Source organism: Balaenoptera ricei, chromosome 20 (assembly GCF_028023285.1).
Source record: "Balaenoptera ricei isolate mBalRic1 chromosome 20, mBalRic1.hap2, whole genome shotgun sequence".
In the NCBI taxonomy this organism is placed as follows: Eukaryota; Metazoa; Chordata; class Mammalia; order Artiodactyla; family Balaenopteridae; genus Balaenoptera; species Balaenoptera ricei.
Window position 1 is genome coordinate 54017514 of NC_082658.1, and position 19404 is coordinate 54036917.

Consider the following 19404-nt stretch of genomic DNA (forward strand, 5'->3'; position numbering starts at 1 on the left):
AAAAAAAGAAAAAAGGAATTATTGGGCCAGTTGAAACTTGAGATCATTTAGTTCAACTCCCCTCATTTTACAGATGAGGAAATTAGGGATCAGCAGGTGAAGTGCCTTATTCAAGGTCTAATTCTAAGACCAGACTCCAAGCAAGCTGGATCCCCGTTAGTGCAATTCCCACTACCACTCACTGCCTCAGAAACACTGACACATGAAAAATCGAGGATGTGTTTCCTTGAAGAAAAAAAAAAAAAACACGTAAGAGAACACAGAAAACACATGTAGAGATGCTGAAGAAAGAGAATTCCAAAGCCAAGGGCAAACTGAGAAGAGGCTGTCACATCCTGGCCTATCAGCCAGGGACCCCAGCAGTGGGGCCCAGGCCATGAGAGCCTAAGTGCTTCGGCAGGGCAGGGTCCTGGTCAGTCAGGTGAACCAGCTCGTCACTGTGGCCAGGAGCCTAGTGACAATGAAGCTGCAGTCCTCTTTGTTATTTCCTGACACAGGATCTGTCAGCAGCAGCAGAAGCTGGGGCCCAAAGTGAATGCAGCGAGTTCTTGGGAGCAGTCAGTCTGAGTGGCCCTGAAGTGGGAAAGAGCTGCAAAAGAGCTGCTTCTGCAGTCAGTCTGAGTGGCCCTGAAGTGGGAAAGAGCTGCAAAAGAGCTGCTTCTGCCCATGCTGAGTAGTCTGGCCTCACTTGTTTATCCCCTGGCCTTGCTAATCAGCCCCTCTGGATTCTGAGGGCCTTCACTTACAATCCTATAAATTGCTTGTCAGTTTCCTCCATCATGGCACCCTCTCAGATGACTGAGGAAGCCTAGCAGGAGATGGGAAATGACCCAAGCTTCCTGCTTCTTCATTAATGCTGCCATCTTCCAAGGGAACTTGATAGAAAGTTTGGAAGATTTTGAAGCTAATAAAAGCTTACTAAATTCCAATGCTAAACAGTGGGAAAGAGAGAGGTGTGTCTTCTAGGCCATGACTTTAACATTTCAGGAGATAATATTCGAAGGGTCAACTCTGTCATTCCTAGGAAGTGATGGTGGAATGTTCCTCCATTTTTCCTGAACAGTAACAATTTGGGCTAGATGGCCAGTAAAGACCCCTAATGTTATGTGATCCACTAGTGGGGAGGGAGGAAGGAAAGGAAAAAGGGATAGTGGAGACTTAAGGCCTGAAACAGCTTTTATGATTTAACTCAGTACACTGAAACTTCTCAATGAATAGTTCATAAAAGTGCCTCATCCTTTTTGACCAACTGTTTAAATAAAAATCAGTAAAAGGACAGAGGAGGTTCTGTCCATTCATTTGATCTGAGAACCTGGGGTACAGACTGAGAACAGTAAGTCTGACTTCAGCTTTTCCACAGAAGGCTTTCATGTTTTGCAGATCATTCCATACAGTGAACACTTTGATGTCGGAGGAGGTGAGAACTCCGACTAAAGGTCTTCTGACATTCTTGGCACTCGTAAGGCTTCTCTCCAGTGTGAATTCTCTGATGTATGATAAGTTGGGAATGCTGGCTGAATGTTTTCTCACACTCATTACATTCATAAGGTTTCTCTCCAATGTGAATTTTCTGGTGGAGAAGCAGCTCAGAGTTATCCCAAAAGGTTCTGGCACATTCATTACATTGATGAGGTTTCTCTCCAGTATGAATTCTCTGGTGGACAATAAGGTGAGAGGTCCGCCTAAAAGCCTTTCCACACTCAAAGCATTCATAGGGTTTCTCTCCAGTGTGAATTCTCTCATGTCTAAGAAGTTCTGAGTTTCCCCTAAAGGCCTTCCCACATTCCTTACATACATAGGGCTTCTCACCAGTATGAATTCTAATATGTCTAATAATCTCTGAGTTCTGGCCAAAAGTTTTCCCACATTCATTACATTCATATGGTTTGTCTCCTGTATGAATTCTTTGATGCCGGATGAGCTCAGAACTCTGACCAAAGCCTTTCCCACATTCATTACACAGATAGGGTTTTTCTCCAGTATGAATTTTCTGGTGTCTAATGAGGCCTGAGCTATGCTTGAAGGCTTTGCCACACTCATTGCATTCATGGTATCTTTCTTCAGTATGAATTCTCTGATGCTGAATAAGCTGTGAGCTAACCCTAAAGGTCTTCCCACATTCATTACATTCATATGGTTTCTCCCCAGTGTGGATTCTCTGATGTAGAATAAGGGCTGAATTCTGACTGAAGGCTTTACCACATTCTTCACATTTATAAGGTCTCTCTCCAGTGTGAATTCTGTGATGGTGGATGAGATGGGAACTCTGAATGAAGGCCTTTCCACATTCATTACAAGCAAAGGGCTTCTCTCCAGCATGAATTCTCAGGTGCCTTCGAAGGCTTGAGTTAGTTCCAAATGTTTTTCCACATTCTTTGCATTCAAAGGGTTTCTCTCCACTATGAACTCTCATATGCTGAATAAGATGTGAGTTCTGATTAAAGGCTTTCCCACATTCTTTACATGTATGAGGCTTTTCTCCCAGAGGACTTCTATATGTTTTATTAGGTCCTAAATTCTCTATGAAGTTTTGGCCAGAAGCAGCAAATGTGCTAACTGCCTCTGCCGTAGTATCTCCCTGATATGTGATCAGGTTTGAGCTAGGACTGTAGACTCTCCCACTTTCATTATTCTCATGGTCTTTCTCACTTGAGGGTGATTTCTTAAAGATAATCAACCCTGATGCAAAGTCTCTCTCCTCAGGAGACACCTGCTCCAGAATCTCTTCTGTGGACTCTCTGGAATGCTCCTCCAGTATGTCTTCTTCACATGCTGCTCCAAACTCGTGACCCTGATAAACCACCTTTGGAAGTTCTTCTAATATTGCCCCATGTGGTTCAGATTCTTCAGAAATTTCTTCCTTGGGAATTACCTCCTTGTTCTCAGTCCCCATCTCACAATCTGAAATGAGAGAGGGTAAGTCTGTGAAGTGGCTGTATCACAGCTAAATGAAGCCAATACTAGGGAGTATGGAGCTTGACATGGTTCTGACAGCACCCAAAAGCACCTCTGTATCTGGTGAGATTACAGGACGCTATTGAAGAGAAGAGAAAGATTTAGGATTATGGTGGACATGCTACACAAAGAGCTGACGCTGACTGAAAAGAGTGAGGGAAATTATCAGAGGAAGAGATTTAAGGAGAGAAATAGGAAATGGATGGTAAGAAGATGCTGATAAAAGTTCCATAATATTAACAGTGAATTGAGGCAGAACCTGAGGTTGGTAATAAAAACATTTAAGGAAAATTGTGGCCATATTAATAGATGGCACATGGAAAAGGTTGGGAAAGGGACAAAAATGACTAATATAACCTTTGGGTTTATAGAGGAAGAAACCAGAAATGAGTAGCAAGAAGAACTATTTTTAGCCCAGTTCTGTGGTGCTCACCAGCTCTAGAGAATAGGGGATTGTATATGTTGTAGGGGTTACCTATTCAAAAGGTTAATGTGACTTAGTTATAACAGGGACAGAAGGAACCACCCTTGGCTCCCGTATATTTGGATGAAGTATGGTTCTAGCTTAATTTTCTCCAGATGGTTACTAAATTGTATCAATACCTAATTTTCCCTACTAATTAGAAATGCCTCCTATACCATAGTCTAAAATTCCATATATATCTGGGTCAATTTCCAGGCTCCATTCAGTTCTATTGATCTATTCCCTCTCTAATACCAAACTGTTCAACCTACTGTAGCTTTAAATTTTTTAATATGTTAGAGAAAGTGCTCTCTCATTAGTCTTCTTTTTCAAATATTCCTGTCTATTCTCCTATTTTTCCAAATAAATTTTAGTATAATTTTGTAAAATTTCCAAACTTACCCTGATGTTTTTATATCCATCACGTTTCTGTATGTCTTCTCTTTTAGTGAGTTTTTCTTATATTTTCTAACTGGTTGTTATTATATATATATATGTGTGTGTGTGTGTGTATATATATATACACATATATATATACATACATATAGCAATGCTGTTGATTTTTACTTACTAATATTGTAATTGGTCTCTTTATGTAATTTTCTTAGCACTTTTTTTTTTTTAGTTTTTAAAAAATTTATTTTATTTATTTTTGGCTGCACTGGGACTTCGTTGCTGCACGCGGGCTTTCTCTAGTTGCAGCGAGCAGGGGCTACTCTTCACTGCGGGGCGCGGGCTTCCTCTAGTTGCAGCGAGCGGGGGCTACTCTTCGCTGCGGTGCACGGGCTTCTCATTGCAGTGGCCTCTCGTTGTGGAGCACGGGCTCTAGGTGTGCGGGCTTCAGTAGTTGTGGCACGTGGGCTCAGTAGTGGTGGCTCGCAGGCTCAGTAGTTGTGGCGCACGGGCTTAGCTGCTCCACAGCATGTGGGATCTTCCCGGACCAGGGCTCGAACCCGTGTCCCCTGCATTAGCAGGCGGATTCTTAACCACTGCGCCACCAAGGAAGCCCCTCTTAGCACTTTTTATAAATCTTAAAGCCTATACTTTTTTAAAACTTCTAAAAGGCTGTGGCAAGGATTTTTAGTTGTCTATCCCAATCTCCACTCTTCCCCACCTCATCAGCAACAGAATAATGAATTCATTTTTGTAGCAATGAGGCTGCCTAAAGAAATATATTCTCAGCCTTCTTTGCAGCTAGATTTGGCTATGTAACCAGTTTCTGGCCAATGAGACAGTAAAATGCAAATGACAGCACAAGGGACTTCTGGGATATCTCCTTAAAAGTAAGGGGATACATCTCTTCACCCTCTTCTTCTATGCTGCGCCTGGGGCATGAAGTGATAGCTGAAGTGCCATCTTGGACCATGAGTTCACCAGCATACCCTACAGTGGGACAAGAACAGGAAGGAACCTGGGTCCCTGATGACTCTGTGGAGCTGCCATACTTGCCCTGGAATGCCTGCCTCTGGACTTCTTTTATCTAACAGAGAAACAAGCTTTTTCCTTGCTTAAGCTATTATGGTTTTTTAATTTATGAAGCCAAACTTGCTCCTAATTGGTACAATGGCCCCAGGGATTTATCTATCCCCTCACAGAAGTAAGGTCCAAATGCTGGGGAAATGAGCCCAGCTTCTGTTCAGGTATTAAGCAACCGGGAGCTAATATTGAAGAGAAGAGGCCCTTTGCCTAGAGCAGTGCATCTGTGCACCACAGCAAATCTGAGCAACACAATCCTCCCATCAATAAAAGTGTTAATTGCAGAAGGTGATTCTCAAGGGGGAATGGGGCAGCTATGGGACTTCATCCTTATATTGCAGAGTCATGGAATGGTTTTTAAGCCAAGGCATGACACAGTTCACGGTCAGATTAGCATTTCAGGTAGATGCACACAAGTGGCCATTTAGTGGCTGAACCAGAAAGCAGCAGCCCAGGACATAAAGGAGATCAGTTAGAAGTCTGATGCAGTCATCAAGGCAAAGGGTGATGAGATCTAACTAGGGTAATAGTGGTAGTGTGAATGAAGAGGAAACAGACTAGAGAAGTGCTTGAGAGGACAAATTCTCTAAGACTTGGGGTATGATTGGATATAGGTGTAAGGAAGGTGTAATTAGATGGATAGTGATACCACCAAGGTTGGGAATACTGAGGAGCAGCTAGTTTAGGGGGAAAGATGATAAATGAGCTGTGTTTTAGACAAGATGAGTTTCAACACACCCATACAGAAGAACCAAGGAATCAGTCAAAATATACTGGTCTAAAGCTTAGAGCAGTCAGGACTAGAGATACAGACTTGAGAGTACTCAGCATAGACAATAATGAGTATAGTTGTGACAACTGTCACATAATGAAGACAGAAACCTAGAAAGCCAAGGCCAACATTGAAGAGTACTCCAGTTAACTTCCATGTTCCCCTCCAGATCTTTCAACTTTTCTTCACCCTGCTCTCTGCCCTAGAAGGTAACCTATATAGCACTCATCAAGAGGCCCTCTGGCTTCCAGTTGTGTTCTGCCAATGGGGAGCCCCAGCAGGGGGCTGGAAGGAGGGAGGAGAGTGAGGTCAGAGTATTTATCCTCCTGGTTCCTTCCCATGAGATCACCTTGGGTTCATGGTGTCCCTCAATTGAAGTTCATTACTCCTCTCAAGGAGTCATCCTACCCAGTTGTCTCTGTGGGTTCCAGGCCCTCCACTACCTCTTGTCTCCTCTGGCCTAGGGCTGGTGACTACTCTGCTATTGCCAATCTCAGCTTCCTCAGTACCCTGCCTACACCTACATCTTTTATATTAACTTCTTTGCAAATAAACCCTACTCAAATTATCCTAATTTGAGCGAAGTACCTGTTTCCTGTTAGGACCCTAATGATAAAGGGGTAGGTAGAGGAAGAGAAGCCTGCCAAGAAGAGAAAGAATGGTTAGTGAAGTAGGAGAAGAACCAGGAAAAGTGTCATAAAAGTCATCAAGGCAATGGCAGAGGGAATTACAAAGCGTCACACACAGTTGATAGATCCAGTAGGATAAGAACTGGAAAACGTCTGCTGGGACAATTAGGTGGTCACAGATGACATGTGAAAACAGAGTCAATGGAATGACAGAAGCAGAAGCCAGGTGGCAGTGGACTGATTAATTTGCTGCTTCTTTCAAAAAATTTGGGTGAAAGGAGAGGACCAAGATGGGCAGTAGTGTAAAAGGTCAAAGAAAGTCAAAGAAGGATTTTCTCTGATGGTAGAGATTTGAACATGCTTATATTAGAAAGGATGGTGCCAGTAGAGAGAAAGGTTAAGAGGGAAGAAAAGATGAGATTACTGAAGAAATGAAGATCCTGAGAGGCAGGAGAGACTGGGGTCAAGTGGCAAGGGAAGGGGAAAGGGGTGATTTTGGGGTGCCCTTTGTACTGCCCTTTTTCTCTGCCCAGCCTCCAGTCATCCACAGGACCATACCCTGGGGCCTCCCTAGTCACTCAGGGGTGCAGCCCTGGTAAGCCCTCTTTCCTGACACCTGGAAGGATCTCCTACTGAAATCCTGAAGTGTTGGAAGCTCTTTGTGCTACCCCTAAAAATAACCTGGAATCTTCTTCAACTTTCCCCCTCTCAGCGCCTTCTCTAATTTTCCCTTGGCATAAGGGCAGGCACCCAAAAACTGGATTTCTCCTTTTCACTGAAATTTTTGAAAATTATAGATAATGTGTACCTATGTAACTGTAAGAATCCATTGTAGAGAATTTAGCTATCTTCATCCATGGTACTATTTGAGTTAGAAAGCACTGTCTTAAATAAATTTCTCTCTAATGCTCAGCCAAGAACAAGTTCCACAAGCTGGTATTTCAGTCCCTATCTACTTCTGACCCCCTTACTGGCCTTTCCTTTTCACCAGCATCTCTCCTATAGTTACTTCTTTTCCAGCATCAAGCTCCATACAAAGTCAGCATTCATAAAACCCACATCTGTCCCACACCATATGGAAAATCACGTGTCCACGGTAAAACAAGATGCAAGACATAGAAGTTAGGTATGTATATCTATCCCCAACTTCAACACCTGGTTCAAAATTCTAGTCCAGAAAGTCTTCCCCAACTAAAATTTGCCCCCTGATTATTCTTTTACTTTGCATTCCACCAGTGACATGATATTAATGCCATTTGTTAAATATTGTTTTGTTTAATAGATACCTTCTCATATACCAATCAATGCCATCCTCCTTTTTTTTTTCTTTTGGATGCACTGTGTGGCATGCAGGATCTTAGTTCCCTGACCAGAGATCAAACCCATGCCACCTGCAGTGGAAGCGCAGAGTTCTAACCACTGGACCGCCAGGGAAGTCCCAAAGCCATTCTCCTTTTGGCTGATTTTCCAGAGGCACAGATACACATTAGACCTCATCCTCATATGGAAACACTCTACTACTCATAGCATAAATTTAAATTCCCAAACATAATTTCCTATTTTGTCACTTCTTCACGTTTCTAAATTTGAAATTAGTTGTTTCTGGAGAGAGATAAGATGGATGTGCCATCTTAGAAGTAGGATGACCACTCCTGGTCCTCAGTCTGGGGGATGACAAGCATCTACTGGGTCTCCATAGTTCAGAACAGGGTCTTCGACTCTGCAGATCTGGAATTTTTTTTTTTCAATGCACTCAGAAATCCTCATTCACAAAATACTGATGCATAAACCAAATATCCGCCTATTAATTAACCATGAGAAATAAAACTTCAAAAGGACCATACTGTCTACATGAGAAGCCACATAAAACCCTAAAAATTGTTTAGATGGCTTACAATCATAGCAGGAAGATTTTTTTTTTTTTTTTAATGAACGATTCTTAAATAATGATTCTTGGCCTGGAATTAGGTTAGATGCAGAAAAGTCAACTGGAAAACCTCTAAAAATACTAACTTCCAGGTCCCACAACAGACCTCTCAGAGTCAGAATCTCCAGGAGTAGGCAAAGAAATGTGTATTTTTAACAAGTGCCCAGTTGATTCTGATGCCCTATCAGGTTTGGAAACCACTGTGTTAGACAGTCTGAGTGACTGGAGTTATCTAACTCTCAATCTGGTGCATCTATCTCTACCAAGGTCTGGTCCACCAAGCAGATCAACACATGTGCAAAGCAGCAGGATTACAGATAACACTGCCAGTTCTTGCTCTGCATTCTTTTTTCCTGCCCTCCAACTTGACCCCTCCCCCACCCCTACCCTAAACTTCTGGGAGCAGACAGGGAATATAATACAACTAACTAGGTCACATTTCCATTACGCTTATCAGACTGACCCTAGTTACTGTGACTGGACCTGAGTTTGCCCAAACTGCCTAAATCAGAGTTTACAGCAATCTCTTGGGATAGCAATATCACTTAGTCCTCTGAACTTATCTGCCAAAAACATAGTGATTTTTAGTAAAAAATCATTAAATAATCTATCAGCTGACAGCCTGATTAGGTCTTTTTAAAACGTTGTTAAAACCAAAGATTGGGACTTGAGTTATAAAAGGTCCAAGAATCATTTACTTCCTCAGTAAACTGTCCCCCTGTGTGGCACTCCAGAGGTTTTTCCACCCCAGAGTGATATGCCATAGTAAAATTAAGGAGGGCATGGGTGAGAGGTATGTCTTTCTTTTGTAAAGGAGGAAAAGAGCAATTGTGAAAAAGGAGGTGGAAAAGAGAAAGCTATAGGCCACAGGTCCACTCCCAAGCACACTGGTGGTGGGCAAGGGTACAAACTGAAGTCAAGGATCTAGAGACTGATTTCCATTCAACAATCCATGCACTTACAGATGTTATAGAAAATGTTTGTGGACTCCCTCCATGTATGTCATTTGAAGACTACTGCACTTAACAGCATTCTGGGCAGAGCATGGGGTGAGCAAAGCCTCAGAGACTAGGAAGTACAGGAGGAATAAGAAAAGGAACAGAAAGAACATTCTGACCTCAATGTAGCATGTGCAGAGCTGGGGTAAAGAAGGAGAGAAGATAAGTGAGGATGCACTAACCTTCTGGGGAGTAATGAAAGCTCTTACTATGTGCCAAGCAACTTACACACATTCTCTTGTTACACCCTTACAATCTCTTGCTGAGACAAGTATGCTGGAGGCATCAGTGTAGAGAGGAGCGAAATCAGCCAATTGGCGTGCTTTCCTGACTTTCTCCAGCAACACTTCTGACAGCCCCAGAGCAGGCTGGGAATCTGGGGACACGTGTGGTAGAAGAATGAGAGAGTGAGGGACTTGAGGATGTTAGCCAGGACACAGCTGAGATGACCAAGTGAGACAGAGAGACAAATGAAGTGCAGGAAAGAGGGAAGAGTGGAGGTTACAGACAGGGTGAAGGATGTGGTGAGCACACGGATCCAAGGGCAGGAATCCTGCAAATTGGCACGAGGTTTAGTTTTGAAATGTCAAAATTTATAACATACCAAAAGTAACATCCTCTGCAACTATTCAAATTCATGATGAAAAAATGATGAAACATTTTGGATGTCAACTTACAAACATGTAAGGAGATACACAAAGCTTTTCAAATTATTTTACGGGATATTTGAGCAAGAAAGGTTGCAGTGGCCTCGCACTCTTTGCAGGAGATCTGACCTCACCCAAGAGCTCCAGGAGTGAGCTCCAAGTGAGTTAACCCAGTTAAGTTAATACCATTCCCCTTGCCAGTGACTGTTCAGAACAGTACGGATTGATTCAGGAATGGACAAATGCCTTCATCTGGGTCAATGACACTCTGAGGAAGTTTGCTGGGAACTTCTGGGAATAGTTTCCTGCTGTCCTGAGAGAACCACGGAAGAGACTTCTACATATTGTTGCATGGAACCGCTGCTGCCATTTCACTACCAGCTGTGGATGAAGGCAGGACAAGCTGAGAAAATCGAGGGGAAATGGAGCCAGCAAGGCCACTAGATTCAGTCATTCCTGAAACCACTTTACCTCTTGACTTCCAATAATGAGAGCTTATACACTTTTATTTTTTAGGCCAGCTTGAATTGTATCCTGTGACTTATGGACAAAAGCATCTTAATTCATAAAAATACTTTCCCTTAACTTCTGAAAGGTCAGATCCTATTAAATACTCAGTATCCAGTACAAGGATCACCTCCTCCCCAAAGTCTTCACTTACACCTGCAGGAAGGAGGTTCTCTCTTGGTCCTCTGAATCAGCATTTCACTCACCTCTTTCTTTGTACTACAGTTATCATGTCGCTTCCTGTTCACTGCTCTCCAATGGCTACAGAATAAAAACTTCTTAACATGGCTCATCATGTCTTCCTGGTCAGGCCCCTGTCTCCCTTCCCATCTCCTGTCCCATGCTCTCCAGTGACGGGTGGGAGCTGCAGTCATGCTCAGGGTGCTGCAGTTCAAACACTTCTTATTCTTCAAAGCTTCTCTGCCTTTGAGAACAGGTTATTCCCACTTCCTGGAATACTACTGCCCACCTTTTACACTTAACAAACATCTACAAGACTCAGCTCAGACACAGACAGTCCCCTCTGTCTTCTTCTCTGTCCCTAGGACTCCTTCACCTTGTTGCAGCTACCTCATTGTACTGTTACTCTATTTTCATCTCTGCTTCCTTCTTCAGACCATGAACAAGGATGATGTTCTATTCATCTTGATATTCCCAGCGCCAAGCACATTTCGGGTACCTGCTAAATATCTGTTAAATGAATCTGTGTAAATATCTTATTTACATAACTAATCTGTGACACCCTTGAGGACTAACAGGATATTTCATTCATTTTGTATCTAAAGAGCCTAGATCGGTGTCTGACACATAGCTGACATCAATAACTATTTGTAAAAATAAGTTCCTTCTCCCAATCTGGATGACATTTAATTTGAAGCACTGTTATCCTCTTTTCCTCTGTCCTCCTGGTTCCCACAATCAAGAGGGCTCTATTAACTCTGCACTGAAACCTGTCTCCTTTCCGTAACTAACCCTCTTAAACCAATATCCGGCCCTGGGCACAGTCTGCCAGGAGGCCTGAAGTTTATGACACTGCCCGCCATTTCGTCCTCGCAGTTTACTTGGGGATGGAATGTCAGAGGAAACCACAGCTCCCATCATCCCCCACGTAAGGACCGCCGAGGGGGGCGTCCCTGCTGCTCCCGTGCTCGCGGCTGACAGGCAGGGAACCAGGGCGGAGACGGGCCCTGGCCGCGTCCAGGGTATGTGCCGGTGGGGACCCGATGGGGGGTGGGGAGACCATAAAGTCCAAGGTCACAGAGCGAACCCGGGTCAGGCACGGGCCTAAACGTCGGGTTTCCGCAGGGCTAGTGGGCCAGGGGTTCGGGAGCGCAGCACCCTCCACCCCCCGCCGGGACAGAATGAGGTCTCACCTCAGGCAGCTACCGCCCCACACGCGCTCCTCTCGGGCTCCCCGCGCTGCTCCGCCCGCTGCCTCAGAACCCGCAGCTGTTGTCTGGGTTTCACTGGCTACGGGCATCGGCCACTTCCGGTACCCGGGCTGCACTCCAGCCAATCAACGCGCGCCGCACTCCCAGGAGGAACAGGTGGTCGGCAGGCCGGGGTCTCCTCACCCTTTCCTGGCTTGCTTTGCGCCGGTTCTCGCGCTCACCCGAGCCCCATCTCGCCGCTGCCTGCCACACCAGCTCTCTGAAGTGGCCCTGTGCGCCTGGCGATGCCCACTTCAGCCCCAGGATCACTGACGAGCTAGGTCCTCCGAGTTTCCTAGAAAGGCTCCAGGGATGCACTTCCGCCCTGGGATCGGCCGCTCTGCGCGCTGCTGTCACTCCCCAAGCATTGATCTGGACTTCAGAAATTGGAAGTTGGCTTCGCTTTCTCACCGGGCAGAGATCATGCGACCCCCTTAACGCCCCCACCTGCATCCCTTATCCCGTCACTCCCTCCCTTGAACTACACGAGTCTGGTAAACACAGACCCCTACATCCTAGAAACAGGCCAGTCATCTGCTTGGGGCGAAGGGAGACCCGCTCTTGAAGTCAAGGAGGGATTACTGGAGGGAGTGATGTTTGGGCTGAAATCTGAAGGTTGAGCGGGAATTACCCGTGTCAAGAGCGAAGGGGACAGCGGTTCCGGCAACGGGAACGGCATTCTCCCCTAGCCTCCTTATTTCTTGAACAGCTTGACCCTTCTCAACTCAGCACTTTTGTGCTTGTTACTTCCTCTGCCTTTCTTTTGCGCAAAAAGCTTCTCGTTATTCGTGTCTCACTTCAAAGGTAACTGCATAGGAGAAGCCTTCCATCCTATCTAATGTTGCCTCAAACTATGATACCCCTCCCAAATATCAGTTACAGGGAAGGACTATGATTGGCCTTGTTTACGTCTGGTGCTCACCCCTGGACTAATCATTGTATTCAGGGGAAAGGGATAGTAGGTTTAGCCAAATCTGGGTCACCTGTCTGCCCCAATTGTGGGGGCAGGCTTCTGTGTTTGCCTCACCATAATCCTATGGAATAGGGAAGGGAGTGACTATTCACAGAAAGTGATATTATGTATATATCTAGTACACAACCTATCAGAAAAAAAAAAAAGAAAAAAGAAAGAAAAGGGGAAAAAAAGCTTTTGCTTGAGTTCATGGGATTAGGCCCTAGACTATAGGGTCCATCACTTTAGCCATTCTCACACCAATATCCTTAACTCCTTTGCCCTACTGTCTGCAACTGCCTTGGAAGTTTGTTAACCCTGGATCAGTTGAAATGTCCATTTTCCTTGCCCAGGCTGCTGACAGCTAGTGGGGAAAATCATACATTTTGGAGAAGAACCCCAAAATAAATTTATGGTCTCCCAGAGGTCTTTCACTTCTGCCTAGAAATCATCTTCTGTTTCCCTAGTCAGCTTGTCTACCATTTTCATGATTGCTATTTCAACCTTCTTCATTCTGCTTGAACCTCTGTCCAAGCCATGACCCACCATCACAATCACTGCCACCTGCATTCATCCCAAGGAAAGATGTCCATACTACGAGAGTATCCTGCCGCAGACCAAGAATGGAAGACATTTGGTTCTACTGTCTTTATCTAGTACACCTACATTAACAGTCTTCTGTCTCAAGAACCTAGATCAGTAATTCTCAATCTTGGCTGCACATTGCAATCACCTGGGGAGCTTTTTTTTAAGTATATGTTTTTATTAGTGAGCAGTATTCAATTATTTGAATACACCACATTTTTTTATCTATTCACTTATTAATAGTCAGGTGGTTTCTTGTTTATGGCTATTACAAAGTTGCTAAGAACATTTGTGTATACTTCTTTATATGCACAGATGCATAAGCTTTTATTTCTCTTGGATAGCTGCCTAGGAGTGGAATGGCTGTATCATATGGTAAGCCCATATTTAACTCTTAAAGAATCCAGCAAACCATTTTCTGAAGTGGATACACATTTTACATTTTCACCAGCCGTGTATGAGTCTTTTTCCTCCACATCCTCGCCAACACTTGATCTGATCAGTTCTTTTTTTCTTTTTCTTTTTAAATTGAGCATTACAATAGAGATCTAGTGGCCTCTATAGTGGTTTTGCTTTGTGTTTCCTTACTGACTAATTCACCTGGGGATCTTTAAAAATATTGATGTCTGGTGCCACCCACATAGATTCTGTTGAAAATGATCTGAGATATAGTCTGGGCTTTATTGTTTTGTTTATTTTCCAAGCAATTCCAATATGCAGCCAGCAAGGTTGAAAACCAATAGCTTAGGTCAGTGATTCAAAAGTGTGGTGTCTGAATCAGCAGCATCTGGAATGATGGTTAGAAATGCAAATTCTCAGGCCCCACCCACAGATCTCCTGAATGAGAAACTCTGGAATTAGAGCTGAACAATCTGTGTTTTAACAAGCATTTCAGGAGTTCTAATGCACTCTAAAGTTTGGGTATCACTGGTCCAGACATTAACAGTGCTTCACTTGATCAGCCGCTGTACGTGGGTTAAACAGGAAAAAGATAGGCTGTATCCTCCTGGATGCTCCCCTGCCCACCATCTGCTTCACTACACTAGCCAATTTAGGGGCCGTCTGGAGTAACAGGGACCTACCAAGGGAAGGAGGCCAAGGCACATGGTCCACAAATACCATTCTCATGCCCAGTGTGTATGAGGATGTGTATGACTAGGTAGGGGCTTATGTTTCACTGTCTCCTAACAGGTTCAGGACTTCCATCGAATTGAGTCTTATTAGAGGCAAGTATGAGAAGTTTTGCTCCTTTTGAAAAAAATGGCAGGTAGGAACGTTGGCCACCCTCTTGAATTCACACAGAGACAGGTACATGGAAAATAAAAGCATACTGCTCTTGCTCGACCTTGTCCCTTCTAGCTGTGGAAGATGTGGGAAGGAGGGCTACCAGTACTGGCTACTCTCCTATCTTATACTACAAAACCGTGTCATTTCTCAGATTAGTTTACAACTCTGATTTGGACCTAGTGCTGATCATAATTATATTTTCTATTGTCTATGGACCATATTCCAAGCTACTACCAAACTATTAGTAACAGCACTCAGTGTCCCCTGAGATTTAAATAACATTGTGAATGTAAGTCATTGTTAGGATTCTGGAAGAAATGACCAAAAGCACCAACCCTGCAAACCTTCAGGCCTTTCAAAACCCTTCTCTCCCAGGTGAATAACCCTGGGCCAGGACACAAGGACACTCACTTGGATAGCTTTCTCTTCCTGTAAACTTCTCTCCTCTTCCCAACTCCCCACATCCACTTCTTTTATCACTATCAATCACCTCTCTCCTTGATCCTGCCTTCCTTTCCTTTCAACTGCACCAACCTCATAGTACATCCTACAGACCAAAGTCTCACTCAGCATGACACAAATGCATCTAGCCTTATGTGACTTAACCATTTCCTACAAACATACCTTTCCCCCCATATAGACAGAGCGTTCCTTGAGAGCCAGCACTGTGTTACATGTCCCAGAGAGGTGCTGGCCGTACTGGGCCCATGTTTAGTAGAAACAGGCTGACCTGAAATATTCATATCTCACCTCCACACACTAAAGCAACTGGCTGAAGCTGAGTCAAGGCTCAATTAAGTCTTCAGGGAATTCCCTGGCGGTCCAGCGGTTCGGACTCCATGTTTCCACTGCAGGAGGCACAGGTTAGATCCCTGGTGGGGGAACTAAGATCCCACAAGCTTTGCGGCGAGACAAAAAAAAAAAAAAGTCTTCAGTGTTCCCCTTGCACCTCCAGCTACGAAGATGCAAGGAAGTAAAACAAAAAGGCAACCTCCTTTTCTAGAGTTACCAATTACCCCAAGGAGCTCAGAGCAACCAGTTCTGAGCCTGATCCAGCAAGGTCATGCTACCACTGAGCCAAGATAGCAGATCCTTCTTGGGCAAGTTCTAAACCTAAGAGGTGCCTCCAGGGTCCTTGTAAGGTCCACGTCTCTCTCTCAGGTGAAACCATGGCCCCTTTCACACGGGATAAAATGCAGCAACACCTGAAAACCTTACTCTCCCAGGAACTGCTCCATGGTTCAGTGCCAGGTGAAGAGGCAGAGAAGAGAAGGCTGCCCTGGCAGAGGGGTCAGTGCTGGGCTTTGAGGAAGGCAAGCCGGAGGTGGTGGGAGGGGATGCACTGGAAATAGACAACAGCAGAATGTACAGGGGAGCAAGTGATCAGAGGACAAACCAGGAGCCCCAGGGTACAAGGCTCCGCCCCAGGGGTCTGGAGTCTTCACAAGGTCAGCAAAATAATGAGCCCACCTGCCACCAGGGCTAAGACATCACTGAGCCGTGACAGCACCCCTGCCCACCAAGCCCCGAATCAGCCTTAGAGCCTGCTCACCACAACACTTCAGGAAACTGCTGCGAAGTAGTCTAAATTCCCATATGAGTAGAAATTATTTGCCAACCAGGCCAAGGCAGTCCCACATGAATATTTCTGAGCCTCTATTTTGAGAAACAACATGGGAGGAAAATCAAGTCCAAGTGTCTCCCACCATCACAGGGACATATAAGTTTCCAATGTGACTAGTGAACCTGAAGGAGGCCAGAATGACTCCTCACTCTGTCTTCATGGTACTGTTTTCCCAGCTCAAGATACAACCCCTAAATCTCATTGATGATATTCGGAAAAGATGAAAACTCTAACTCGAAAAGATACCTGCACCCCAACGTTCATAGCAACACTATTTGCAATAGCCAAGACATGGAAGCAACCTAAATGTCCATCAACAGATGAATGGATAAAGAAGATGTGGTGTATAAGAGACAATGGAATACTACTCAGTCATAAAAAAGAATGAAATAATGCCATTTGCAGCAACATGGATGGACCTCGAGATTATCATTCTAAGTGAAGTAAGTCAGACAGAGAAAGACAAATATCATATGATATCACTTATATGTGGAATCTAAAAAATGATATAAATGAACTTATTTACAAAACAGAAAGACTCACAGACACAGAAAACAACTTATGATTACCAAAGGGGGAAGGTGGGGGGGAGGGATAAATTAGGAGTTTAGGATTGACAGATACACACTGCTATATATAAAATAAACAAAAAGGACCTACTGTATAGCACAGGGAACTATATTTAATATCTTGTCATAACCTATAATGGAAAAGAATTTGAAAAAGAATATATATATATATATATATATATATATATATATATATCTGAATCACTTTGCTGTACACTGGAAACTAACACACTGTAAACCAACTATACTTCAATTTTAACAAAATCTTAGATGAACTATTCAGTCCTTCAGCAAGATCCCTTCTCTATGATGCAACCTTTCTCTCAGGCTAATGCGATCCACTTGCCATCTCCCACACTCTGTTTACTTGCTCTTCATAGTGTATTTTCTCTTATGCCACACGCCTGCCCACAATGCTGTCCTTGGGTCCACTGCCACTGAAATCCATAGCTGTGATGACACCTCAGGGTCCTCCTCAAGCAAAAGGATCCCTTTGTCTCTGAGGCTTAATTCTGCTGCCAACACCCACACGTCTTCTCTCTAGATTTATCTTGGGCTTGTTGCCTTCCTCCCTCGTTCAAACTCTCTCTGCAGTAGTGAGTCATTCAAATGATCCTTAACCTCACTACATTAATGCCATCCATATACGATATCATGATGTATCGATCTTATTCAAGTGGGCAAAATACAAGCTTTGAGGCATGGTTTAAAAGAACAATAAATCCAAACCTTACAAATACCTAACATAGTTTACAAAGCCCTCTCATATAAACTAGCCATGATCAGGGTCTCTGGAAGCTTAGGCTATCTATGGCAACTGTAGAAGAGTCTTTCACAGGTGATGGTGACCCAAAGGATTTAACGACTTGTCCAGGTTTACTCAGGTCAGAAGAGGGGAAGGGGCTCCCCTGGTGGCACAGTGGTTAAGAATCCGCCTGCCAATGCAGGGGACACGGGTTCGAGCCCTGGTCCGGGAAGATCCCACATGCCATGGAGCAACTAAGCCCGTGCGCCACAACTACTGAGCCTGCGCTCTAGAGCCCGTGAGCCACAACTACTGAGCCCACATGCCTAGAGCCCCTACTCCGCAACGAGAAGCCACCGCAATGAGAAGCCCGCACACTGCAACGAAGAGTAGCCCCTGCTGGCCACGCAACTAGAGAAAGCCCACACGCACTCAGCAACAAAGACCCAACGCAGCCAAAAATAAAATAATTAAAAAAAAAAAAAAAGACGAGGGGAGACTAGATTAGCACCCACATCTTCAGACTCTCCTCACTCCAATATGGCTGCCTTCCTAAAGTCCCACTGAATACACATCTACCTCCATCTCTTAATGGGGCTCTGTTTTGTCCAGGCCTGTTCTGCCACTATTTTGACCAAGAGTCAGCTGCAGAGAGGAAATTTCAAATGTGACATCCAGAAAAATCCACACCTGCCTTACATGTACATAAAGTATCCCCCATCTACTGGAATAAAATCCTGCACGATGAGGGTGTTTGGGTTACTTATCTGGCTTCCCTACTTAAGACCCGGTTCCAAAAAATCACATCCACAAAGACTTCCCTGATTCCTCCCTTCTCATCTCAGTCGCTCCTCCACTGTCCTCCTGACCCCTGGCATTTGGGCTAATTTGACCTTTTGTATCTTGTATTCTCTTGTAAGACTATTTGTCATCTCCCCACCTAGTGATAAAAACACAACCTGCCCTCTGGGATTTTGCCCAGAGCACAGCGCTGACCAGAGACAGTCTGTACATGTTGACTGAGAAATGTTTACCTGGAAAAGTCTTCTGTGATTAAACTGAATTTTAACAATGGCCTCAAGGAGCAGTACCTTAACCCAGAAGAGTAATGGCAGGAATTTGGGGCACAGGATAAAGCTGGTTAAAAGAGCAAATATAGCCAGCTGGCTTTGCAAAACTCCTTATATCCCATTAGATCAGCAGTTATCATGGGATTGGTAACTTTTTCACAGGGTGGATAAGGAACATTAGCCGACCCTAGCGTCCACAAGTTCTGCCTAACATAGGAGGGTCAGTGAACCAAAATGTAGCAACCAGATGGATCAACCATCAAGCTTGGTTAATTTCATTCTTTAATTTTGGATAGGGCCACCCCTGGATAAGCAACAATCAATCTTATAAAATTATACATTCTAGATAGTTAAACTAGACCTTTCCTTAATCATGATTGAGTATGTAATTTGACCTACCGTGCTGGACCCCAAGGGAGGACACACTGATTCAGGCAGTATCTTTGGTGCCAAGATGTTGTAAGAATCTGGGACTGTTTCCAGCACTAGAGGGCAACTGTTGAAAGTCTCCAGAGCCCAGAGGGAAAAGCAGCATCCCTGGAGGAGATGGACAAACAACCTTAAATTAGGCAAATACGTCACACCTCCCATCATCCTAACAAATACTGCTTAATATGAGATGTGGGTTGTTAGGATGAGAGAAGAAAGGGGCTGAACCTGGAGGAGACTGGGATTCATGGAGAGGGACATAAATGATTATATTAGGTCTTGTCAAAATCGGGGGATTCCCTTCCCTGGACAAGGCCTAAGTGTTAAATTACGTGAGAC

General features: G+C 44.3%; 1 protein-coding gene across 1 annotated transcript; it reads right to left on the reverse strand.

Moving 5' to 3' along the window:
* Positions 1-1163: 1163 nt before the first annotated feature.
* Positions 1164-12031, reverse strand: ZFP3 (ZFP3 zinc finger protein). The gene is made up of 2 exons (XM_059908173.1): positions 11748-12031; positions 1164-2901 (listed from the first exon to the last, which is right to left on the reverse strand). Exon 2 carries the CDS (start codon positions 2891-2893, stop codon positions 1382-1384), a length of 1512 nt encoding a protein of 503 aa, XP_059764156.1. The 5' UTR covers positions 2894-2901; positions 11748-12031; the 3' UTR covers positions 1164-1381.
* Positions 12032-19404: the final 7373 nt, after the last annotated feature.